Source organism: Salmo salar, chromosome ssa13 (genome assembly GCF_905237065.1).
Source record: "Salmo salar chromosome ssa13, Ssal_v3.1, whole genome shotgun sequence".
Lineage (NCBI taxonomy): Eukaryota > Metazoa > Chordata > Actinopteri > Salmoniformes > Salmonidae > Salmo > Salmo salar.
Genome location: NC_059454.1, coordinates 52,637,084 through 52,661,864, shown reverse-complemented (window position 1 = coordinate 52,661,864; position 24,781 = coordinate 52,637,084). Strand labels below are relative to the sequence as shown.

The window sequence follows — 24,781 nt, the reverse complement described above, 5'->3', positions numbered from 1 at the left end:
CCCTCAGAACAGTCTCAATTCATCAGGGCATGGACTCTACAAGGTGTCAAAAACATTTCACAGGGGATGCTGGCCCATTTTGACTCCAATGCTTCCCACAGTTGCTTCAAGCTGGCTGGATGTCCTTTGGGTGGTGGACCATTCTTGATACACATGGGAAACTGTTGAGCATGAAAAACCCAGCAGCTTTGCAGTTCTTGACACAAATCGGTGCGCCAGGCACCTACTACCATACCCTGTTCAAAGGCACTTAAATATTTTGTCTTGCCAATTCACGCTCTGAATGGCACACATACACAAGCCATGTCTCAATTGTCTCAAAGATTAAAAATCCTTCTTTAACGTGTCTCCTCCCCTTCATCTACACTGATTGAAGTGGATTTAACAAGGGACATCAATAAGGGATCATAGCTTTCACCTGGATTCACCTGGTCAATCTATGTCATGGAAAGAGCAGGTGTTCTTAATCTTTTGTACACTATATTGTATATTCTCTGGCAGCTGTTTTCCAGAAGGGTCATTCAAACTGTCCTTTAGGGGAGTCACAGTGAATAGATTGGGTAACATGAGATGCTGTCACGCTTAGGTGTATTGTATGAGAAGTACAGGATAAAGGGTTTTGAAGTGCATCCCCCCTCCTCCAGAGCAATGAACTAATCCATGTCTCCTGCCTGGGGGTCTAGGATAAGTAGGGTCGGTTGCGTCTTAGCAACATTATCATATGTGCCTCTGCCTGGAACCCTCTTTGCTCCCTTTTCAGCCCCCCCATCCCTACCCAACAGTAAGCAGCCAACCACCCTCCCTCCCAGCCCCCCCTCTCAAGTGAGGAGCCATGCTGGAACCTGGCCTCAGCCTCATTAGGGCTGATAGTTAATGGCGGCTGGAAGGCCATGCCTGGCTGGGCCAGATTGATGTGGCTGATAGGGAGCTGGCTGCCTGGATGTCATCAGCAGAGGATAGGAGAGCGGCACCACTGCCATCTGTCAGACAGGGAAGGGCCCACTCTCTCTGGGCTCCAGGCGGTCCTCTCCAGGCTCTGGACTAATTGCCTCTGGTTTGGTAATTGGGCCATATGTCCAATGGAGAGCCCCAGTGACAGCTATTATAAAGTAGAATCCCCTGACTACCAGTTTGTTTGTTAAGTACGATAGAGCCACGTGTTTTTATCCCAGCCCTCCATATTCCTCCACATTCAAACAAGGCCACTTTAAATGAAAAAGAGTGGGAGGGATTGGGGAGGAGGGGATAAATGGATGTAGAGAGGGATGAAGTAGAGGGCGATAGAGAGGGAGAGGAGCGCAGGGCTCAGGCATTAGAAGCAATTAAAATGGTGTCAGGAGTCTGTTTTCATCTGCTAGTGGATTAAAGCCAGCGGGTCACCCTCTAACCTAAACACACACAGTCGCGTGCGTACGCACGCACGCACGCACGCACGCACACACACACACACACACACACACACACACACACACACACACACACACACACACACACACACACACACACACAGACACACACACAGGCACCCTCCAAGGCTATGGTCAGGGATTAGAATAAAGTGACAGGTTGTATACCACCCCCCTCTAACAGCACCCCCATCATCAGTGCAACTTCCCTACCATCCCCCTCTCGCCCTCCCTCCCTCCTCCCTCCCCATCCAGGATGTATTAAATCAGTGGATTAATAGTCTGCCGTGTGTTATAGCCTCGCAGCATCACCCTGGGAGCCAATTAGAACAGCCAGGCAATTAAAGGAGCCTGCTCATTAAGGTATCTGAACCCTGCCAGCCTCCCCCATTTACTGGTACTTAAGGCTTCCGCATGTTTCGGTTCGACTGACGCCTAGCCAAACGAGTGTGCTCGTGTACCTTTGATCTTAGCTTGAAAAGACCTTCGCCTGAAAAACAAGAAAAAAGCGGCAATAGTAGAGTTTGTCCATCTTGAGATGACATAGCCAGTATACACTTCCTCAAAATAGTCCTAATTACTCTAAAATAACTCAAGAAATCTGTCATTTCTTTCGATGTTTTTGCCGAGGAGATCTTAGTTGCGCAATTTTACATCTAACTAGGATGTTTCGAGCAGTGTTTCTCAAGTAAAAAAATGTGCATTAAAACGCTTAATTGAAGAAGCCCTACTGTTGACCAATCACTGACGAAGGGGCGTAGACTTGCCTCAAGACATTTTTTTGTGTGCATGAACACACAAAAAAAACCTTGCAGAAGGCCAGAACAAATAAAAACATTCCAAAATGTCATCGTAATATACAGTACCAGTCAAAAGTTTGGACACATATCAAATCAAATCACGTTTTATTAGTCGCATGCGCCGAATACAACAGGTGAAATTACAACCTTACAATGAAATTCTTACTTACAAGCCCTTAACCAACAATGCAGTTAAACTTCTTCAGGATCGGTGGGTCCCCTGCGGGACGGTTGAGCTAATGTAGGCTAATGTGATTAGCATGAGGTTGTAAGTAACAAGAACATTTCCCAGAACATAGACATATCTGATATTGGCAGAAAGCTTAAATTCTTGTTAATCAAACTGCACTGTCCAATTTACAGTAGCTATTACAGTGGAAAAATACCATGCTATTGTTTGAGGAGAGTGCACAGTTTTGAACATGAAAAGTTATTAATAAACAAATTAGGCACATTTGGGCAGTCTTGATACATTTTTAACAGAAATGCAATGATTCACTGGATCAGTCTAAGACTGCACATACACTTCTTCCATCTAGTGGCCAAAATCTAAATTGCACCTGGCCTGGAATAATACATTATGGCCTTTCTTGTCACGTCCTGACCAGTATAAGGGTTATTTGTTATTGTAGTTTGGTCAGGACGTGGCAGAGGGTATTTTGTTTATGTGGTTCGGGGTGGTGATTTATGTAGTAGGGTGTTTGATTTATTATTTCCGGGTTTTGGTCTATGTTTTGTATTTCTATGTTCTTTCTGGTTTATTGTATTTCTATGTTTAGGTTGATGGGGGTTGGACTCTCAATTGGAGGCAGGTGCTTTCTCGTTGCCTCTGATTGAGAGTCCTATATATGGGTAATTGTTTGGTTTGGTGTTGTGGGAGATTGTTTCTTGTTTTGCGTGTGTGAGCATGACAAGACTGTTTTGTTGTTCGTGCGTTCTTTGTTTGCTATTTTGGTGATTTCTTGACTTAAAATAAATAACAAGATGAGCATCCACATTCCTGCTGCGTTTTGGTCCTCCATTCCCGACGACAACCGTTACATTTCTTTTGCATTTCAAAGATGATGGTACAAAACAAATACAAAAAAAACGGTTGTTTGGGTATGACATTTTAGGCGAAAATTTAAAAAAAGGGGCCGATCCTTAAGAGTTCCTCCCCCCCTCCAAAAACAAATAACCAATCGAAAATAAAAACAATTGGCAAAAATATAAAATACTCACCCTGCTAATTTATTTTCACTATTTTCTAAATATATTTTATATCTGAGATTCTTCAAAGTAGCCACCCTTTGCCTTGAACAGTTGATGTTGAAATGGGTCTGTTACTTGAACTCTGTGAAACATTTATTTGGGCTGCAATCTGAGGTGCAGTTAACTCTAATTAACTTTTCCTCTGCAGCAGAGGTAACTCTGGGTCTTCCTTTCCTGTGGCGGTCCTGATGAGAGCCAGGTTCATCATCGCGGTTGATGGTTTTTGCGACTTCACTTTCAAAGTTCTTGAAATTTTGTAGATTGACTGACCTTCATGTCTTAAGGCACATGAAAGTTACCATGTTCCCGAAGGCATTTCTGCCAAAAAACGCATTTTGCTAAAAAAAATTACAACTTTCAAATGGCTCTCCTATGCGTATGTCGTGACTTGCGACATACGCATAGTTTCCTGAAACAGGTCATATACTGTATTATCTCTGACCTCAGTTTACCCTCTCGGTCAGGTTGGTCTGAGGATGGTAGGCCATGGTCAGTTTGGCAACAACACCTCAGTAGGTACATAGCTCTTTGTAGATTCATGAGATGAACCTCGTCAGAGAGAAGAAGATCTGGAATTCCATATCGGGTAAAGATCTCCCTTCGCAGAATGAGGTCAGCAGTTCATCTCAGGAATCTACAAAGAGCTATGTACCTACTGGGATGTAGTTGCCAAACTGACCACGGCCAACTATCCTCAGACCAACCTTACCTAGACCAACCCGCACCCTGAAGGGGATGATTGCTTCATTTGTGGGGGATCAGCACACAAGTCAGAATCATCTTCCAGAGTTCCACTTTGCGCTGAACTCTGCTGTCCAGGAGACTTCTGGGGTCACTCACACCGAACTAAACATGGGAAGACCACTGAAAGGCCGATGGACAGATACTTGCAAAGTTACAACGTTTCACCTGACTGCCCTGCCTTTGATGCAGTCCACCACCACCATACCTTGCTAGCCAGAGTGGAGGCCAGCAGAATCAAAGCCAAGCAGCAATGGTGCAGAAGCTATGGCAAACATAGATGAGCTGTGTGTTACCCACCCCAGTCTTGTGTCTGGGTCCGTTCTCGTCTTCTTTCAAAGGTGGCCAAACAGTTCTCTGCAAAGCTGGCTTTGAGATGGAAATTCTCTGGAGAACACTGGGGAAGATGTTCGGACGGTACATACTGTTGACCTAAAGCCCTGCTACCCTATGGCAGAAGAGCTGGATCGCAGGCAAAAGCAACGCCGGCAGGAACTCTTCTTGGAGGACTCTGATGAGTACTTCCCTGGTTTTGCTTAGTATAAACCTAGCCTACCAAAGCCTGCACCCTCTCCGTTTCTACAGGCATTGTTTTTTCATGGGGGGAGGAGTGTGGCAAAATCCTGGACGGAGCCTACACCGTGCGCTGCAACTTTAAGAGTGCACCGTCTGTCAGAATGGAGGAAGTAAATATGGCTCTCCTAAATGGGTATGAGAGGTCTTGGTCAGCGTGGCAGTTTTCAATGTGTGCGCAACCAATTGCAGAAGCCATGGTCATTTTCAGAGTGCTTAGATTATAAAAGTTTTGTGTTTGATCGCCTGTGTTTGATCGCCTGTGTTATCGCTCTACTCCTGAAGTGTTTGGAACCTGTTGTGGCCGTTCAACACTTGGATCTCTTGGATTACTAGCAACATTGTTGTGAAGCTTTGTCAAACAAACGGAAATGGGAGTCCTGGAGTTGGCCTACAACTAAGACCCTCGCCCCCTTCTCCTTCTCTTCTCCTTCCCTTCTCCATCTCCTGTTCTCTGACTTTGGAACATTTAAAGCCCCCCCCCCACACACACACACACTTACACACACACATTCATGCACCAACTCACTCTTCACTCTGTGAATGAATACGGATTATTGCAAATCATCTAATGTTGATAACTGGGTTCTTTATTGTCTGTTACCTCTATTAAATTGCCTTGGAGTTGCTCTAATCATTAATATTGTATAAGATTTCATTGGTTGGTTTACCCCTGTGCTGTGAGTTGTGTTTATATTGTGTGTCTTATCCATTCTCTCCACTGGCTATCTGGTAAACAGCCTACACTCTAGGCAGTATCTTCTGCTGATGTGTGTGTGGCTGGTAGCAGTACTCTATCTATCCTACTCTTTTCACATCGGCAGTGTAAATACTTGCCTGGCGCCCCAATAAAAATCTGTATCTTTATCCCTCTATAACAACTATGCTACACACTGACTTATACTCAACCCTATAGCAGTGTGTTTTGGGGTATATATACAGTGCCTTCAGGAAGTATTCATACCCCACTTATTCCACACTCTGTTGTGTTACAGCCTGAATTCAAAATGGATGACTTTTTTTCTCCTCTTACCCAGCTACACACAATACCCATAATGACAAAGTGAAAACACAGAAATATGAAAGACAGAAATATGTAATATACATAAGTATTCACCTTCCTGGGTAAGTCTCTAAGAGCGTTGCACACCTGGATTGTACAATATTTGCACATTGTTATTTTTTAAATTCTTCTGTTTGTCAATTTGGTTGTTGATCAAATCCTCCCTGGGTTTTGTGGTTGAATCTGTGTTTGAAATTCAATGCTCGACAGAAGGACCTTACAGATAATTGTATTGTTTATTTTTTTATTTCACCTTTATTTAACCAGGTAGGCTAGTTGAGAACAAGTTCTCATTTACAACTGCGACCTAGCCAAGATAAAGCAAAGCAGTGTGACACAAAAAACAACACAGAGTTACACATGGAATAAACAAACATACAGTCAATAATACAATAGAGAAAGTCTATATACAGTGTGTGCAAATGAGGTAGGATAAGGGGGATGAGGCAATAAATAGGCCATAGTGGCGAAATTATTACAGTATGGCAAATTAAACACTGGGGTGATAGATGTGCAGAAGATGAGTGTGCAAGTAGCAGTACTGGGGTGCAAAGGAGCAAAATAAACCAAATAAATAACAATATGGTGATGAGGTAGTTGGATGGGCTATTTACAGATTGGCTATGTACAGGTGCAGTGATCTGTGAGCTGTTCTGACAGCTGGTGCTTAAAGCTAGTGAGGGAGATATGAGTCTCCAGCTTCAGTGATTTTTGCAGTTCGTTCCAGTAATTGGCAGCAGAGAACTGGAAGGAAAGGCGGCCAAAGGAGGAATTGGCTTTGCGGGTGACCGGTGAAATATACCTGTAGGGTACAGAGATGAGGTAGTCATCAAAAAAATCATGTTAAACACTGTTATTGCACACAGAGTCCATGCAACTTATTATATTATTATCAGGACCGGCAGGTAGCCTAGTGGTTAGAGCGTTAGATCGAATCCCCAAGTTGACAAGCTAAAAATCTGTTGTTCTGCCCCTGATCAAGGTAGTTAACCCACTGTTCCTAGTTCGTCATTGTAAATAAGAATTTGTTCTTAACTGACTTGCCTAAATAAATTGTTAAATAAATAAAAATAAAAATAAATATATATATATATATATATATATATATATATATATGTGTGTGTTCTTAAGCAAATTTGTACTCATGATCTTATTTAGGGGGTTAAATACTATTTTTATACATTTGTAAAAGAAAATCTATAAACATAATTCCACTTTGACAATATGGGGTATTGTATATAGGCCATTGACATTTTTAAATTCAGGATGTAACACAGCAAAATATGGAAAAAGTCAAGGGCTGTTAATACTTTCTGAAGGCACTGTATCATAGTACACTGGCGCCACCGAAATGCTACTAACAGTGCACAGTAGCAGTGTGTTGTGGAGTGTTATTCCAGGAAGTAATTGAGCTGTAATGAGCGTTGCATGATTAGTCCCTGTGGAGAGCCCCAGCCTTTCCTCTGTCCTATTAATGGGGGACGTAAACGATCAAGGACACACTACCTCACCTAGTTAAACCTACGCTACATACTGCTGACTGAACTCTTGCTTGGCTAGGTCTTTCATCCACAAAGACCTACAGCATCACCCACTTACTTAGTTAACACTCGCCTTTCACAATGCCACGCTCACTTAGTTAAAACTACACACTGCTGTATACTGGCTGAACTGAGGCTTGTCTAGCTCCTCCATCCACAACACACTGATGGGCGATTTTAGAAAAGCTGTGATAAGACTGAGGAAAGTGGTCCTTTCACCTCCCTAGCCTCCTCAGGAAGATGAGCGTATTTACACGCGGAGCTTCAGGGAAATGGTATTTGTTGTGTGAAGTAGGATTATACACAGACAGGGACAAACACACATACACTCTTTGAAAAAATAGGTGCTGTCTAGAACCTAAAACAGTTATTTGGCTGTCCCCATAGGAGAACCCTTTGAAGAACCCTTTTGGTTCCAGGTAGAACCCTTTTGGGTTCCATGTAAAACCCTTCCCACAGAGGGTTCTACATGGAACACAAAATAGTTATACCTGGAACCAAAAAGGGTTCTCCTATGGGGACAGCCAAATAATAATTTTGGAAAAGGACACACAAGGATACACATGGGATATTTGCAAACGCCTTTAAACCGTATAAAGCCATCATATTGCAAAGCCAACTTCATTACAGGAGTGTAGGCTATAGATTGTGTGTTTCATATTCAGAAACTCATGATATTGTATTCACTTTTTGGGGTACCTGGGATTGAATTTGGCTTTCTCCCCAACACCTCCTCCTGACCTAGGTTCAAATACATATGTATTTGGTTATTTGTATTTGAGATACTTATTTTCTGTGTATTTGAGTATTTTCAAATAATGTGGCCCGGATTGTTTTAGAATTTCCTATAAATATCATATACTAATTGAAACTATTTTCAAGAACGTATTTCCAAATACATCAAGAATTAAAAAGACCTGGGTTGAAAAACATGCAGTATTGAAATATTTGTATTTGAAAATATGAGTATATAGCCAATACTGTCCAAGTGTTTTTCCAAATATATTCCAATATTCAACTACTTGTATTCACCCCCCCCCCCCCAAAAAAAAATACAATAATAATAATACTTACTTCCAAATGTCTTTTGAAAGTCATTTAAATACCTAAATAGTATTTGAACCCAGGAATATTAAGTCACTTAACATCCTGAATACCTTATAAGGTTTACTTTAGTGTAGAAAAGAGAGGGGTGTTTACGCCTTGATCAGACAGACATCGCCATTGCATCAATAATAAATTCTGCAGTCTTTTTTCATTATGTAGTCCATATTTTTTTCTGGATGTGGTCAACAAACTACACCTTTTGCTACTATTTCTGTCAAGTCTACGCATACATTTTAATGCATACGTTGGACCACGCAGAACACAGAATGCACTGCAACTGCCTCTGCAATGCAATGCAAACGCAGCTTTCCATTGGAAATTAATGTACAGTTGAAGTCGGAAGTTTACATACACCTTAGCCAAATACATTTAAACTCAGTTTTTCACAATTCCTGACATTTAATCCTAGTAAAAATTCCCTGTCTTAGGTCAGTTAGGATCACCACTTTATTTTAAGAATGTGAAATGTCAGAATAATAATAGAGAGATGTAACGACGGTCGTCAGGAATGGACCAAGGCGCAGGGGGTTGAGTGCTCATAATTAACTTTTTAATGAAAACACTTCTACAAACAAAACAAAACGATGGACGACGAAGACAGACTTGAAGGCACAAGACAGCAATTCAAGTGACAACCTCCCACAAATTACAAACACACCCTAATATATAGGACTCTCAAGCAAAGGCAACTAGACAACACCTGCCTTCAATTCAGAGTCCACACCCCAATTAACTAAAAATAGAAACAGACTAACTAGAAAGAACATAGACTAACAGAGCAGTGACCAAAAACCCCAGAATACATAAATCAACTACCCTCTACATAATACACACACCCTGAACCACATAAACCAAATATCCTCTGCCACGTCCTGACCAGCCTACACTAACAAAATAACCCTCACACTGGTCAGAACGTTACAAGAGAATGATTAATTTCAGCTTTTATTTCTTTCATCACATTCCCAGTGGGTCAGAAGTTTACATACACTCAATTAGTATTTGGTAACATTGCCTTTAAATTGTTTAACTTGGGTCGAAGTGTACATACACTCAATTAGTATTTGGTAACATTGCCTTTAAATTGTTTAACTTGGGTCAAATGTTTTGAGTAGCCTTCCACAGGCTTCCCACAATAAGTTGGGTGAATTTTGGCCCATTTCTCCTGACAGAGCTGGTGTAACTGAGTCAGGTTTGTAGGCCTCCTTGCTCGCACACGCTTTTTCAGTTCTGCCCACAAATTTTCTATAGGATTGAGGTCAGGGCTTTGTGATGGCCACTCCAATACCTTGACTTTGTTGTCCTTAAGCCATTTTGCCACAACTTTGGAAGTATGCTTGGGGTCGTTGTCCATGTGGAAGACCCATTTGCGACCAAGCTTTAACTTCCTGACTGATGTCTTGAGATGTAGCTTCATATATCCACATATTTTGATGATGCTATCTATTTTGTGAAGAGCACCAGTCCCTCCTGCAGCATAGCACCCCCACAACATGATGCTGCCACCCCCGCTTCACAGTTGAGATGCTGTTCTTCGGCTTGCAAGCCCCCCCTTTTTCCTCCAAACATAACGATGGTCATTATGGCCAAACAGTTCTATTTTTGTTTCATCAGACCAGAGGACATTTCTCCAAAAAGTACGATCTTTGTCCACATGTGCAGTTGCAAACCGTAGTCTGGCTTTTTTATGGCGGTTTTGGAGCAGTGGCATCTTCCTTGCTGAGCGGCCTTTCATGTTAAATTTATCAATCACATTTATATAGCCCTTCTTACATCAGCTGATATCTCAAAGTGCTGTACAGAAACCCAGCCTAAAACCCCAAACAGCAAGCAATGGAGGTGTAGAAGCATGGTGGCTAGGAAAAACTCCCTAGAAAGGCCAAGACCTTGGAAGAAACCTAAAGAGGAACCAGGCTATGAGGGGTGGCCAGTCCTTTTCTGGCTGTGCCGGGTGAAGATTATAACAGAATATGGCCAAGATGTTAAAATGTTCATAAATGGCCAGCATAGTCAAATAATAATAATCACAGTAGTTGTTGAGGGTGCAACAAGTCAGCACCTCAGGAGTAAATGTCAGTGTCATTGAGAGCATCTCTACCGCTCCTGCTGTCTCTAGAGAGTTGAAAACAGCAGGTCTGGGACAGGTAGCATGTCCGGTGAACAGGTCAGGGTTTCATAGCCGCAGGCAGAACAGTTGAAACTGGAGCAGCAGCACGGCCAGGCGGACTGGGGACAGCAAGGAGTCATCATGCCAGGTAGTCCTGAGGCATGGTAATAGGGCTCATGTCCTCTGAGAGAAAGAAAAAAAGAGAAAATTAGAGAGCATACATAAATTCACACAGGACACCGGATAAGACAGGAGAAATACTCCAGATATAACAGACTGACCCTAGCCTCCCGACACAAACTACTGCAGCATAAATACTGGAGGCTGAGACAGGAGGGGTCAGGAGACACTAACGTCCGATGATAACAGCGGACAGAGCCAAACAGGCAGGATATAAACCCACCCACTTTGCCAAAGCACAGCCCCCACACCACTAGAGGGATAGCTTCAACCACCAACTTACCATCCTGAGCCGATGTCGATATAGGACTCGTTTTACTGTGGATATAGATACTTTTGTACCTGTTTCCTTCAGCATCTTCACAAGGTTATTTACTGTTGTTCTGGGATTGATTTGTACTTTTCACACCAAAGTACATTCATCTCTAGGAGACAGAACGCATCTTCTTCCTGAGCGGTATGATGGCTGCGTGGTCCCATGGTGTTTATACTTGCGTACTATTGTTTGTACAGAGGAACGTGGTACCTTCAGGCATTTGGAAATTGCTCCCAAGGATGAACCAGACTTGTGGAGGTCTACAATTTATTTTCTGAGATCTTGGCTGATTTCTTTTGATTTTCCCATGATGTCAAGCAAAGAGGCACTGCGTTTGAAGTTAGGCCTTGAAATACATCCACAGGTACACCTCCAATTGACTCAAATGATGTCAATTAGCCTATCAGAAGTTTCTAAAGCCATGACATCATTTTCTGGAATTTTCCAAGCTGTTTAAAGGCACAGTCAAATTAGTGTATGTAAACTTCTGACCCACTGGAATTGTGATACAGTGAATTATAAGTGAAATAATCTGTCTGTAAACAATTGTTGGAAAAATTACTTGTGTCATGCACAAAGTAGGTGTCCTAACCGACTTGCCAAAACTATAGTTTGTTAACAAGAAATTTGTAGAGTGGTTGAAAAACGAGTTTTAATGACTCCAACCTAAGTGTGTGTAAACGTCCGACTTCAACTGTACTTCTGGTGTACCAAAATGCAATGATGCTGTCGGTCTGATTGAGGTGTTAGTGACAGACAGGATGAAATAGAAAAATCAAGGGAGGAATGTAGCAAGGAAGTCTTATTAAAAGAGGAGACTGTGGTCTTGCTGCTATCACATGAAGTTGTATAGAGAGAGCGAAATATCTTTCTCATTATGAAGAAGTCTTCTGATGAGAGTGTTTTCCACAGCCAAGTAGGGACAAGCTCTTTATAAAGTCTGCAGGGATTAATCTCCACCAGGCAGGAGCAGGAGGGATTTACCAGGCTAAGAGCAAATGCCCCTCTTATTCAATGTCACCAAGTTCAGCACTATCCTGAGTCCCAGACCTGTTTGCTCTGTCTTGCCAACGCCACATGACAATGACATCAAATGAGTTGGCAAGACAGCACAAACACAACTGGGACTTGGGCTATAGTTGCCTGCCCTATGTGAATCTGACTTGAATCTGCTTTGGACCATCTAGCCACTGTGTTTATTCCCCCAAATGTTGTTCCTATTGGTCAAGGGCTTAGTGAGGATGAGCAATCAGAAAGAGAGGCAGAGAATTGGTGCACTGTCATGTCATCCGCGGATCTGCTTATCCTCCTAGAGCTGCTGCTGTGTGGGAGATGTAGAGGGCAGCTTTGTGAAGAAATTCAGTATTCTCCTCTCTCCACACACCTCTCTCTCTCTCTCTGCTCTCTCTCTTTCCATCTTCCTCCCACTCTTTCTGCCTTTCTCGACTCTACAGTATAAGCACATCTCACTTGAACATGTGCAACTTTATAATTTGTTATTCAATTAAATTCCTGATTTAAATGTTCTCCTCCACATGAGAGTTGAACCATTTCATTATGAAGTTGTTGCTAGTCTTTTAATTTGGTCTCTGAAATTGAAATCAATTTCTTTACCCCTCTTCACCAAACCCAAAGCCACTCAATCTTACTAACTGCATCATATTGGCATAAACTTATTGCACAAGTATTGATGGCCACTGCCTTTGTCCTACGTGTGCTACAGCTGCACCTGGGGATGTGAGTTGAGATGGTGTAAGAACAGTCTCTCTCTAGCCCAGAGACATAAGCTATGTTCGAATACCCATACTAACATACTGTATACTACATACTTAATGAGTATTTACTGCATACTATATACTATTAGTTCATTTTAGTATACAATAAACAAACAGTATGCTTTCAGTTGAGCGTACTAGCTCTTCACATGTCTACCGGAAGTTGATGCTGTTGCTATGCAACCTCTTGGTAGCTAATTAGTTAGCATAACAAATTACTAGTTAGACATTTTACGACTTCGGGTGTGTTCTTTAAATTCAATCTGGAGTGCGAGAGCGAGCTTGTAAATTCAGAGTGTTGTCAGATTGTCCATTTGTAAATTCAGAGCGTTTTGCTCTTGGAGCGTACACTGGAAGCTCGGGCCGAGGAGTATGGTTGATTTGAGCGTTCTGACCTTACAACGGCAGTCAAGCACCCAAGCTAATGTTGGTTAGCTTGCTAGCTACTTCCAGACACAAATGGGACCACTCTGATCATTTTACTCGCCCTCGCAGAGCTGGTTAAGCAGATGTCATGTTATCCAGAGCATTGGTGACTGTAACTGTGCTGATGGCAACAATTTAATTACGCTTTTTTGCCGACGTTTACTGACACCGGCCATATTCAACAGGTGTTGAGCGCTCGTAAATTCATTGTTCTGCTCTCTGGTACACTTAGACGAGAGTCCTCTGAAATCGGAGTAGATAACCAGAGCGAATTTACAAAAGCACCCGAATGTCCATTGAGAACGCACAATGTCTAAACCATTTAGCTAAGCTAAGAATGACGGGACTAGTCAAGTCAATAAACATTGTGTGGGTTGTTAGTTAGTTAGTTAGCCTATAGTTATTATACTGGCAAGTTTGATGTATAAGTAGCCAACTAATGTTAGGTAGCTAGCTAACGACATACCGGTACATACTGCTGTAATGATTCTTGAATACTGATTCTTAACATTTGTCATAATTAGTTAAAGTAATGAATTTGTATCCGCTCTCGTTGTACTTCGACTGCATATTTTCTGCCATTTTCTTCAGATCTGGAAACAATGTGAAGCCACGCCCATTTCCTGAAGAATTGCATTATGGACCCTAAAGTACTGAAATAGTGTCCTCTACATGTATACTTCATATTTTGTCGAATTTAGTACGACATCGGGGAACTTTTGGCATACTATATCCATACTATGACCAATAAGCATAATATAATAATCAATTCACATCACAAATAGTATGGTTACTGCGGTTAGTATGAGTATTCGAACACAGCTCTAGATTTTTTTTAATGTGTATCACTTCGCTTTGACAACACTGGCCTTGTCATTCATGCCATTAAAGCATTTTGAATTTGATTTCCCTGAGCCCCTAGCTAATGGAGACTCTTTCTTTCTCTCTCTCTCTCTGTCTCTCTTTCTCTCTCTCTTGCTTCTGTCTAATTACTTCAATCAGGCTGTTTAATCGAGGTGATTTGTCAGGGCTGGGCTGGCGAGACAGGAACAGGGAGCCAGTCTGTCTGATATACTGTATGCCCTAGTCAGTCACTGTGACTGTGTATGTTGAGGGCAATGGGGCTGGCAAAATGGCCCTCAACTCATTTAGCGTATCTATCGCTGCTGTTCTCTCTGTTCTCTACTGTATGGACACACACACACTCGCACATACACACAATCCACACTCAGTTTAACATTAATTTAAACAGGTGTGTGTGTGTGTGTGTGTGTGTGTGTGTGTGTGTGTGTGTGTGTGTGTGTGTGTGTGTGTGTGTGTGTGTGTGTGTGTGTGTGTGTGTGTGTTAATCAGTGACGTTTAACCCCCACAACAGCACTAATTAACAGACAGGATCAGAGATGTAAAGTTTGGCTGCTAGTCCACTAATAGCCCCTGAAAAAAAAACTCAATACATCACCATTTATGCACATTGATTTTGAGTTTAGAATAGATTTTTACCACTCTAATGCAACTCAAAAAGCAATCTTGCATCTGAGAGACCCAGAAAGGACAGATTTTGTTGTGTTACGGAACTACACTGAATAATTCCCAGTAGGTATTTGTCTGTGAATGGGCTCTAGCTTACCATGAATACATTTAGATCGCCCTTTTTTAGAAAAGAGGTGTACCCCTGCACATTGACTTGGCACCGGTACTCCTTGTATATAGCCTCGTTTTATTTTGTTACCATTTCCCCCCAAAAATCGTATTTTCTTGTTTCTTTCTTTATTTTTGTCTCTGCATTGTTGGGAAAGGGCTCGAAAGCATTTCACAGTAAAGTCTACACCTGTTGTATTCGGCGCATGTGACAAATAACATTTTGATTGATCTTTGTGTAACCGGTGTGAAATGGCAGGATAGTTTGCGGTGCGCGCTAGTGGCATTTCAATCAGTGATGCCACTCACTCTGAGACCTTGAAGTAGTTGTTTCTCTTGCTCTGCAAGAGTTGCGGCTTTTGTGGAGCGATAGGTAACGATGAGTCAAAGTCGAGGGTTCCTGTTTCGATCCCAGGTTGGGGCAAGGAGAGGGACAGAAGGAATACTGTTACATTTGCGTCTGAAATGAAGAGAGAAAAAAATGTATCAAAATGCATAACCTCTGCAGAGAGGCCTGGAATCTCAAACAAATATCTTCTGGTCAGAAGATCCACAGGTGATGCAGGGGTATTCTAGCCCCACAGCACATCAACCTCAACCCCAGTATTGTTGTAAAACCACAGCCGTTACACGCACCGTTAAGCGTACGCCCACTGCCCATGGTTAGCCAATCCCCTCAGACAATCCCGCAGGGTAGACCAATCGGGGAGAACGGAGGTGTCTGACTTTAGGCTTGGCTGCGCCATAAATCCATGTGAGAGGAGTCCAGAGAGGGAGGAGACTGTTGTGTATATTCTACACAGGGACACTTGAAGTCAGTCTTAAATGAATCGTTGTAAATTAACAGCAAGCTTGAGAGGTCACAGTCAAATTTAGATGCATAAAGTACCAGTCTGAAGTGAGCTCCGCCGGGGCAGTCTCGTTAGTTCTCTTATATACTGCTTACACAGACAAGTTATATTTGCATGATTTAGCTTATTCATCATTAAAGTTTGGTTCATGCATGTGACCGACTAATACGAGGCTTCTTCTCTCCAAGCTGAGACCTTGAAACTGAGATATCCTTTCATTCTCAAAACAAGGTTCTGTGCGTACTGTCAAATTGCAGATACTGATGGTGAGGATTCGTTCAATCAGTCACTTGCATGAACACAGAAATTGGTTATTAGAAAAGCACAAACATAACATTTTCCATCACAAGACGGTGGTGGAGGAGGAGGCCAGGAGGGTGAGGAAGAGGAGACAAGGAGAGGAATAGGAGAAGAGAGGAGGACGAGGAGGACATTACAGTACACTATAACTATCTGTTCCACAGAGCTCTTATAGCTTGGGGTTGTGAGTCTGACACCTTATTTATGTCTTTACACTAGCTGTCAGTAAACAGAGCGGGTGTAAAGCGTTAATATATCTCAGCCTGCTATCATCAGGACAGTGAAGTGTGAAGGAAGGAGAGTGCCTAAAGCCAAGCATTTTGTTTTGGTGTGTGAGAGCATTAGTGCACAATACGATCCTATTCTATTTTAAAGCTTTTCACCCTCTCCCTCTTTTTATAGCACTGTCAAGGCACGGAAGGGTAGAACACAATGTAGAACCCACACCCAGACATAGTATATACAGTGAGGGAAAAAAGTATTTGATCCCCTGCTGATTTTGTACTTTTGCCCACTGACAAAGAAATGATCAGTCTATCATTTTAATGGTAGGTTTATTTGAACAGTGAGTGACAGAATAACAACAACAAAATCCAGAAAAACGCATGTCAAAAATGTTATAAATTGATTTGCATTTGAATGCGGGAAGTAAGTATTTGACCCCCTCTCAATCAGAAAGATTTCTGGCTCCCAGGTGTCTTTTATACAGGTAATGAGCTGAGAATAGGAGCACACTCTTAAAGGGAGTGCTCCTAATCTCAGTTTGTTACCTGTATAAAAGACACCTGTCCACAGAAGCAAACAATCAATCAGATTCCAAACTCTCCACCATGGCCAAGACCAAAGAGCTCTCCAAGGATGTCAGGGACAAGATTGTAGACCTACACAAGGCTGGAATGGGCTACAATACCATCGCCAAGCAGCTTGGTGAGAAGTTGACAACAGTTGGTGCGATTATTCGCAAATGGAAGAAACACAAAAGAACTGTCAATCCCCCCTGGGTTGGGGCTCCATGCAAGATCTCACCTCGTGGAGTTGCAATGATCATGAGAACGGTGAGGAATCAGCCCAGAACTACACGGGAGGATCTTGTCAATGATCTCAAGGCAGCTGGGACCATAGTCACCAAGAAAACAACTGGTAACACACTACGCCGTGAAGGACTGAAATCCTGCAGCACCCACAAGGTCCCCCTGCTCAAGAAAGCACATATACATGCCCGTCTGAAGTTTGCCAATGAACATCTGAATGATTCAGAGGACAACTGGTGAAAGTGTTGTGGTCAGATGAGACCAAAATGGAGCTCTTTGGCATCAACTCAACTCGCCGTGTTTGGAGGAGGAGGAATGCTGCCTATGACCCCAAGAACACCATCCCCACCGTCAAACATGGAGGTGGAAACATTATGCTTTGGGGGTGTTTTTCTGCTTAGGGGACAGGACAACTTCACCGCATCAAAGGGGCGATGGACGGGGCCATGTACCGTCAAATCTTGGGTGAAAACCTCCTTCCCTCAGCCAGGGCATTGAAAATGGGTCGTTGATGGGTATTCCAGCATGACAATGACCCAAAACACACGGCCAAGGCAACAAAGGAGTGGCTCAAGAAGAAGCACATTAAGGTCCTGAAGTGGCCTAGCCAGTCTCCAGACCTTAATCCCATAGAAAATCTGTGGAGGGAGCTGAAGGTTCGAGTTGCCAAACGTCACCCTCGAAACCTTAACGACTTGGAGAAGATCTGCAAAGAGGAGTGGGACAAAATCCCTCCTGAGATGTGTGCAAACCTGGTGGCCAACTACCAGAAACGTCTGACCTCTGTGATTGCCAACAAGGGTTTTGCCACTAAGTACTAAGTCATGTTTTGCAGAGGGGTCAAATACTTATTTCCCTCATTAAAATGCAAATCAATTTATAACATTGTTGACATGCGTTTTTCTGGATTTTTGTTGTTATTCTGTCTCTCACTGTTCAAATAAACCTACCATTAAAATTATAGACTGATAATTTCTTTGTCAGTGGGCAAACATACAAAATCAGCAGGGGATCAAATACTTTTTTCCCTCACTGTATGTCTAGTGACTACAGTGATGCACACAAACACAGTAAAGTAACATTATGTATGGTGATGGGGCCTGCCTCATGCATGGAAAGATATGAATATAAAGTGAGTTGAGTTCTTTGCCACTCTGTTGTGATTGTGATGTGGCTGACAAGCCCTGCTAGGCTGAGAAATTACTAGAGATTGCTATAGAGCAGGGAATGACTGGTGTCTCACACACACGCACACGCACGCGCACGCACGCGCACGCACGCGCACGCACGCACACGCACGCACACACACACACACACACACACACACACACACACACACACACACACACACACACACACACACACACACACACACACACTACAGTAGAGCAGGGAGTGACTAGTGGTGGTGTCACACTGGGCTGTCTCTGTTCTGTACTGTGAGACCTCCTAGACCACTACCTTAATCTCCTGTCCCTAGCCGCGGTACTGATATCGCTGGGCAATTCTGGGATAAATAGACACAGCACCTACTCAGCTTTCTGGTCTGGTTCAGACTACTGCTATTATTTTCACTATTTATTGGGATTGGTGCCGTGACTGACTGGCAATGAACAAAGGGAGTCTCTTTTACTGAGTGGGAATGTGTTTCAGCAGCACCGACCACCAGTGGACAGCTCCCGCAGTGTGTTCAGTTCAGCAGCTTTTGAATGTGTTTCAGCACCGACCACCAGTGGACAGCTCACGCAGTGTGTTCAGTTCAGCAGCTTTTGCTACATCTACAGAGAAAGATAGTGCCATTGAAACAACTGATAGAGAGAGCATGTTGTAAAATGCTAAGTAGCAGATTGACAAATACTAAAATACAAGATATTGAACAAAAGGAATCATACAGACGGTCGTCCTTCATTCCTTCCACAGCTCTCTCTGCATTTGACCTTGAGTTGTGTTCTAAATAGCTCCTCTGTGATGCTCGCTGAACAGTTTTCCTTCTCAGAGACTGTGTGCTCTGTGTTCTTCTGGCAGTCCTCCAATAGAACTAACTGGCAGGGAGTCATGACTCCCATCCAGAACTGTACAATCTGTGTGTGGACATTGGAGCGGTTGTCAGTGGTAATGTCTGAACGGGTTTGTTACAAAGCTACGCTGAGAAATAGAGCTTGTTTTCCACCCACATACAAATACAGTATATCTAGTACAGCATTAGTTAACATAGCCACAAAACATACATTCAATAGGCAATTATCCCACTCTGGTTCTTCTAACATAAAGTATACGTATATACCACAGAGATCCTATTAAATTACTAATATGTCAATCTGAGTTTTACCACAGAGATCCTATTAAATTACTTATGTGTCAATCTATGAGTTTTACCACAGTTATCCTATTAAATTACTAATATGTCAATCTGAGTTTCACCACAGAGATCCTATTAAATTACTAATATGTCAATCTATGAGTTTCACCACAGAGATCCTTTTAAATTACTAATATGTTAACCTGAGTTTCACCACAGAGATCCTATTAAATTACTAATATGTTAACCTGAGTTTCACCACAGAGATCCTATTAAATTACTAATGTGTCAATCTATGAGTTTTACCACAGTGATCCTATTAAATTCCTAATATGTCAATCTGAGTTTCACCACAGAGATCCTATTAAATTACTATGAGTTTCACCCCACATGATGGTGACCCACAGGATTCTAGCCAATGCTGATAACGTTGAGAAATTGGCTAACAGGATTGAGTGTATTGATGTGTTGTGTACCACTGGGGTTTCTAGTGAGCTCCACCCCTATTTCTGCTGTCAGAATAAAACATGGTATGTAGAAAGGGGCATCAAGGAATGACTCTGGGGAATTGGTGATCTAGCAAAGTGAATCATCTGACACATGCGCAGGCCACACGCACGCATGCCCACACACAGCGAATCATCTCTCTCTCACGTGTGTACACACACAAACACAGGGGCCGGAAGAAAGGACTAGGGAGATTTTAAGTTGAGCTGGCACAGCAAATCACCTGCATGTCCTTTCCCCAGTTGTGTTGTGTATCAATTAAGCCATACTAAGGGAAACGCATTCCACTACATATGTTTTCTGGCCAGCCATCTTATCCCCTTCTGGTCAAGCTGTACATTTATGCCCCCCGTTTGGAGATGACGTGGCGTTACACACGCACCAGCGCCCGTTGTGACAGATGGCGATAAGCCTTGCTGCTCTCTCTGATAGGACGGGAAACGTGTGATATTGTAAATGACTAGCCGTGTGTGTGTGTGTGTGTGTGTGTGTGTGTGTGTGTGTGTGTGTGTGTGTGTGTGTGTGTGTGTGTGTGTGTGTGTGTGTGTGATGCTGTTGCTCTCTGTGCCTGGCTATATTCTCCATCTCCTGTCTGCACCATGTCTTAGTCACTAAGACTTAGTGGTTCCCATATTTTGCCTTTGCCATGACAGTTAGCCATCACTCCTCCTCACTGCCTTGCAAATATATCTTTGAGTCCTGCCCTGTCTGCTCTGTTCCACCGAGTAAATCAACTGTGTGTGTGTGTGTGTGTGTGTGTGTGTGTGTGTGTGTGTGTGTGTGTGTGTGTGTGTGTGTGTGTGTGTGTGTGTGTGTGTGTGTGTGTGTGTGTGTGTGTGTGTGTGTGTGTGTGTGTGTGTGTGTGTGTATTAATATCCTCATGGGTACCAGAAGTCCTTACAAGGATAGTACAACAAGGTAAATTCTCGCTCGTGGGGGTATTTCCCACATCCCAACGAGGACAAAAGCTATTTTAAGCTTACAGGTTAGGTTTAGGGTTAGAGAAAATAGGATTTTGAATTGAAATCCATTTTAGGTCCCCTCAAGGATAGTTAAACATATGCTGTGCGCATGCTTGCGTGTGTGCCTGCGACTGTGTGTGTCTCTGTGTGTGCCTTGAGTGTGTTGTTGGTCTACTCCCACTGAGTGTGTGTTCTCTCCTGTAGGTACTCTGAGGAGGAGATCAGGCAGAAGGTCGGCACCTTCAGACAGATGCTGATGGAGAAAGAGGGGGTAATCACCAGAGTGGGAGCACACACACGCCCACCGTAAGTCATACTCTCCTCCGTATTGCTCTGTTGCTCTCTCTTTCTCTCTATATCTGTCTCTCTCTCTGTCTCTCTCTCTCTGTCTCTCTCCCTCCTTTCATGCTGTATCACAACCAGCCATGATTGGGAGTCCCATAGGGAGGCGCACAATTGGCTCAGCGTCGTCCATGTTTGGCCGGTGTAGGCCGTCATTTTAAATAAGAATTTGTTATTAAATGACTTGCCTCAAATAAAGGTTAAAATATATATACAGTTGAAGTCGGAAGTTTACATACACTTAGGTTGGAGTCATTAAAACTCGTTTTTCAACCACTCCACAAATTTCTTGTTAACAAACTATACTTTTGGCAAGTCGGTTAGGACATCTACTTTGTGCATGACAAGTCATTTTTCCAACAATTGTTTACAGACAGATTATTTCAATTATAATTCACTGTTTCACAATTCCAATGGGTCAGAAGTTTACATACACTAAGTTGAATGTGCCTTTAAATAGCTTGGAAAATTCCAGAAAATTTGAGTCAATTGAGTCAATTGGAGGTGTACCTGTGGATGTATTTCAAGGCCTACCTTCAAACTCAATGCTTCTTTGCTTGACATCATGGGAAAATCAAAAGAAATCAGCCTTGAAATCATCCTTGAGAGCAATTTCCAAACGCCTGAAGGTACCACGTTCATCTGTACAAGCAATAGTACGCAAGTATAAACACCATGGGACCAGGCAGCCGTCATACCGCTCAGGAAGGAGACGCGTTCTGTCTCCTAGAGATGAACGTACTTTGGTGCGAAAAGTGCAAATCAATCCCAGAACAACAGCAAAGGACCTTGTGAAGATACTGGAGGAAACAGGTACAAAAGTATCTATATCCACAGTAAAACGAGTCCTATATCGACATAACCTGAAAGGCCGCTCAGCAAGGAAGAAGCCACTGCTCCAAAACCGCCATAAAAAATCCAGACTACGTTTTGCAACCGCACATGAGGACAAAGATTGTACTTTTTGGAGAAATGTCCTCTGGTCTGATGAAACAAAAATAGAACTGTTTGGCCATAATGACCATCGTTATGTTTGGAGGAAAAAGGGGGAGGCTTGCAAGCCAAAGAACACCATTCCAACCGTGAAGCACGGGGGTGGCAGCATCATGTTGTGGGGGTGCTTTGCTGCAGGAGGGGCTGGTGCTCTTCACAAAATAGATGGCATCATGGGGAAAGAAAATGATGTGGATATATTGAAGCTACATCTCAAGACATCAGTCAGGAAGTTAAAGCTTGGTCTCAAATGGGTGTATGTAAACTTCTGACCCACTGGGAATGTGATGAAAGAAATAAAAGCTGAAATAAATCATTCTCTCAACTATTATTCTGGCATTTCACATTCTTAAAATAAAGTGGTGATCCTAACTGACCTAAGACAGGGAATTTTTACTTGGACTTAATGTCATGAATTGTGAAAAACTGAGTTTAAATGTATTTGGCTAAGATGTATGTAAACTTCCGACTTCAACTGTATATATATATATATATATATATATATATATATATATATATATATATATATATATATATATAATTCACACACGTTAACCCACTTCATATCGTTACGTGTATTTTCAGTTACATTTTCCCTCTGCCCTTCCCTATGCCCCAAGCATCAATTGAAATAGAATATGAGCATAGCCAGAAGGTTATCACTGAGCACCCTTCCTATTTTATAGGCCTATCAGATCAGGTTCTCCAGTCCTGTCGTCCCATCTCAGAGCTAATGATGTGTAATGTTTCTGATGCCCCGTATCATCACATAGGGCTGACTAATGACTGTCTCTCCCTGGCATGCATTGTCACCTTGGCTGTGACCTGACGTTTGCCTATGCATCAATTCTGAGCGAGAGAGAGAGAGAGAGAGAGAGAGATAGAGATGAATTTGGCCCTGTTCCTGAGGCATAGACATAATTCTCCCTTCTGCAGCATTCAGAGCTCAGGAAAGCCTTGGTGTGGAAAATTGAGACAGGAGGGTAGCAATTAGCAAAAGAGTTTGCTCCTTTGAGCCAAGTTTACTGACTCTCGCTGTTTCTCACACACACAAACATTTAGCAGAAGCTCTTATCCAGAGTGAGTGCGTACATTTTCATATTTGTTTGTACTCATCCCCTGTGGGAATCAAACCCACAACCCTGGCGTTGCAAGTGCCATGATCTACCAACTGAGCCACAGGGGACCAAAACACACACACACACATTTTGAATAAGTGTCTTGGAGACAGGGTTTTTGGTCAGTTATCATTTTCCAGCCATAATATAAATTAAATCCGGAGGTACTTTATAACTTCCTCCTGTGGTTTCCATGGGGATACGGAGCAGTAGTAGCAGTTTGCTTGTCTGTTGTTTCATGCAGGACCATCAGAATGCTACTGCTCCCATAGGCAATAATGTCTGCTCTGCATTGACCAATCATGATAAATATATATATATATATATAAATTAAATCCGGAGGTACTTTATAACTTCCTCCTGTGGTTTCCATGGGGATACGGAGCAGTAGTAGCAGTTTGCTTGTCTGTTGTTTCATGCAGGACCATCAGAATGCTACTGCTCCCATAGGCAATAATGTCTGCTCTGCATTGACCAATCATGATCAGACCTCAGCAAAAAGCCTTCCTCGTTAGTGATTCTGACCAGGAAGAACACGCACAGATTCTGCAGAACAAGCAATAACCACCACCACTTGACAGTCTTTATCCCTACTGCCAAGTGTTCCTCGTATTTCAGTTCCACCATTGATTTCAGTCTGAGCTCAGGGGATTCTCTCTCTCTCTCTCTCTCTCTCTCTCTCTCTCTCTCTCTCTCTCTCTCTCTCTCTCTTTTGTATGTAACGTGCAAAATCTATATACTCTTATATATGTTTGTCATATTTTTCTCTTGTAAAGAGAATAGGAAATGCAGATGTTGTTGGTGTTGGGCAAGGCTATGTATGTTTGTGCACATGGAAGTCAGTGATTTATCTTTACTGTAGGTTAATGAGGTAATACAAATGTGATGTGACTGCAATGTGACAAGTTATTAGGCCCTTAGTTGACTAAAATGGCCCAGACAATAACTAGATGAAATCATTAATTAAATGCCAAAAATGTGACTAAGACTTAATACTATTTTAGTCAAATGACTAAGACTAGACTAAAAACTAAAGGAGTGCCAAAATTCACATTGCTTCAGAGACCCTAAAATAGTTCCCCTATGGCAGGGGTGTCAAACTCCAAGGAGGGCAGAGTGTCTGTGAGTTTTTGGGTTTTCCTTTCAATTAAGACCTACACAAACACGTGAGGGGAGTTCCTTACTATGCTGAACAAAAATATAAAAGCAATTTAAATACATTTATTAGGCCCTAATCTATGGATTTTACATGACTGGGCAGGGGTGCAGGCAGTCTCCCACTGGGGGAGCCAGGCCAAGCCAATCAGAATATGATTTTGCTCACAAAAGGGCTTTATTACTGACATAAATGCTACTCAGTTTCATCAGCTGTCTGGGTGGCTGGTCTCAGACGATCCCACAGGTGAAGAAGCTGAATGTGGAGGTCCTGGGCTAGCGTGGTTACATGGGGTCTG

General features: G+C 42.6%; 1 protein-coding gene across 2 annotated transcripts in view; it reads left to right on the top strand.

The window, feature by feature from the left end:
- LOC106567404 (serine/arginine repetitive matrix protein 3) overlaps nucleotides 1-24,781 on the top strand; it is a 168,588-nt gene that overhangs the window by 106,458 nt on the left and 37,349 nt on the right. For both annotated transcript variants that reach the window (XM_045693381.1, XM_014136599.2), the window contains exon 3: nucleotides 21,079-21,180. In XM_045693381.1, coding sequence (XP_045549337.1) covers nucleotides 21,079-21,180 — 102 coding nt within the window. The remainder of the gene's footprint in view (nucleotides 1-21,078; nucleotides 21,181-24,781) is intronic.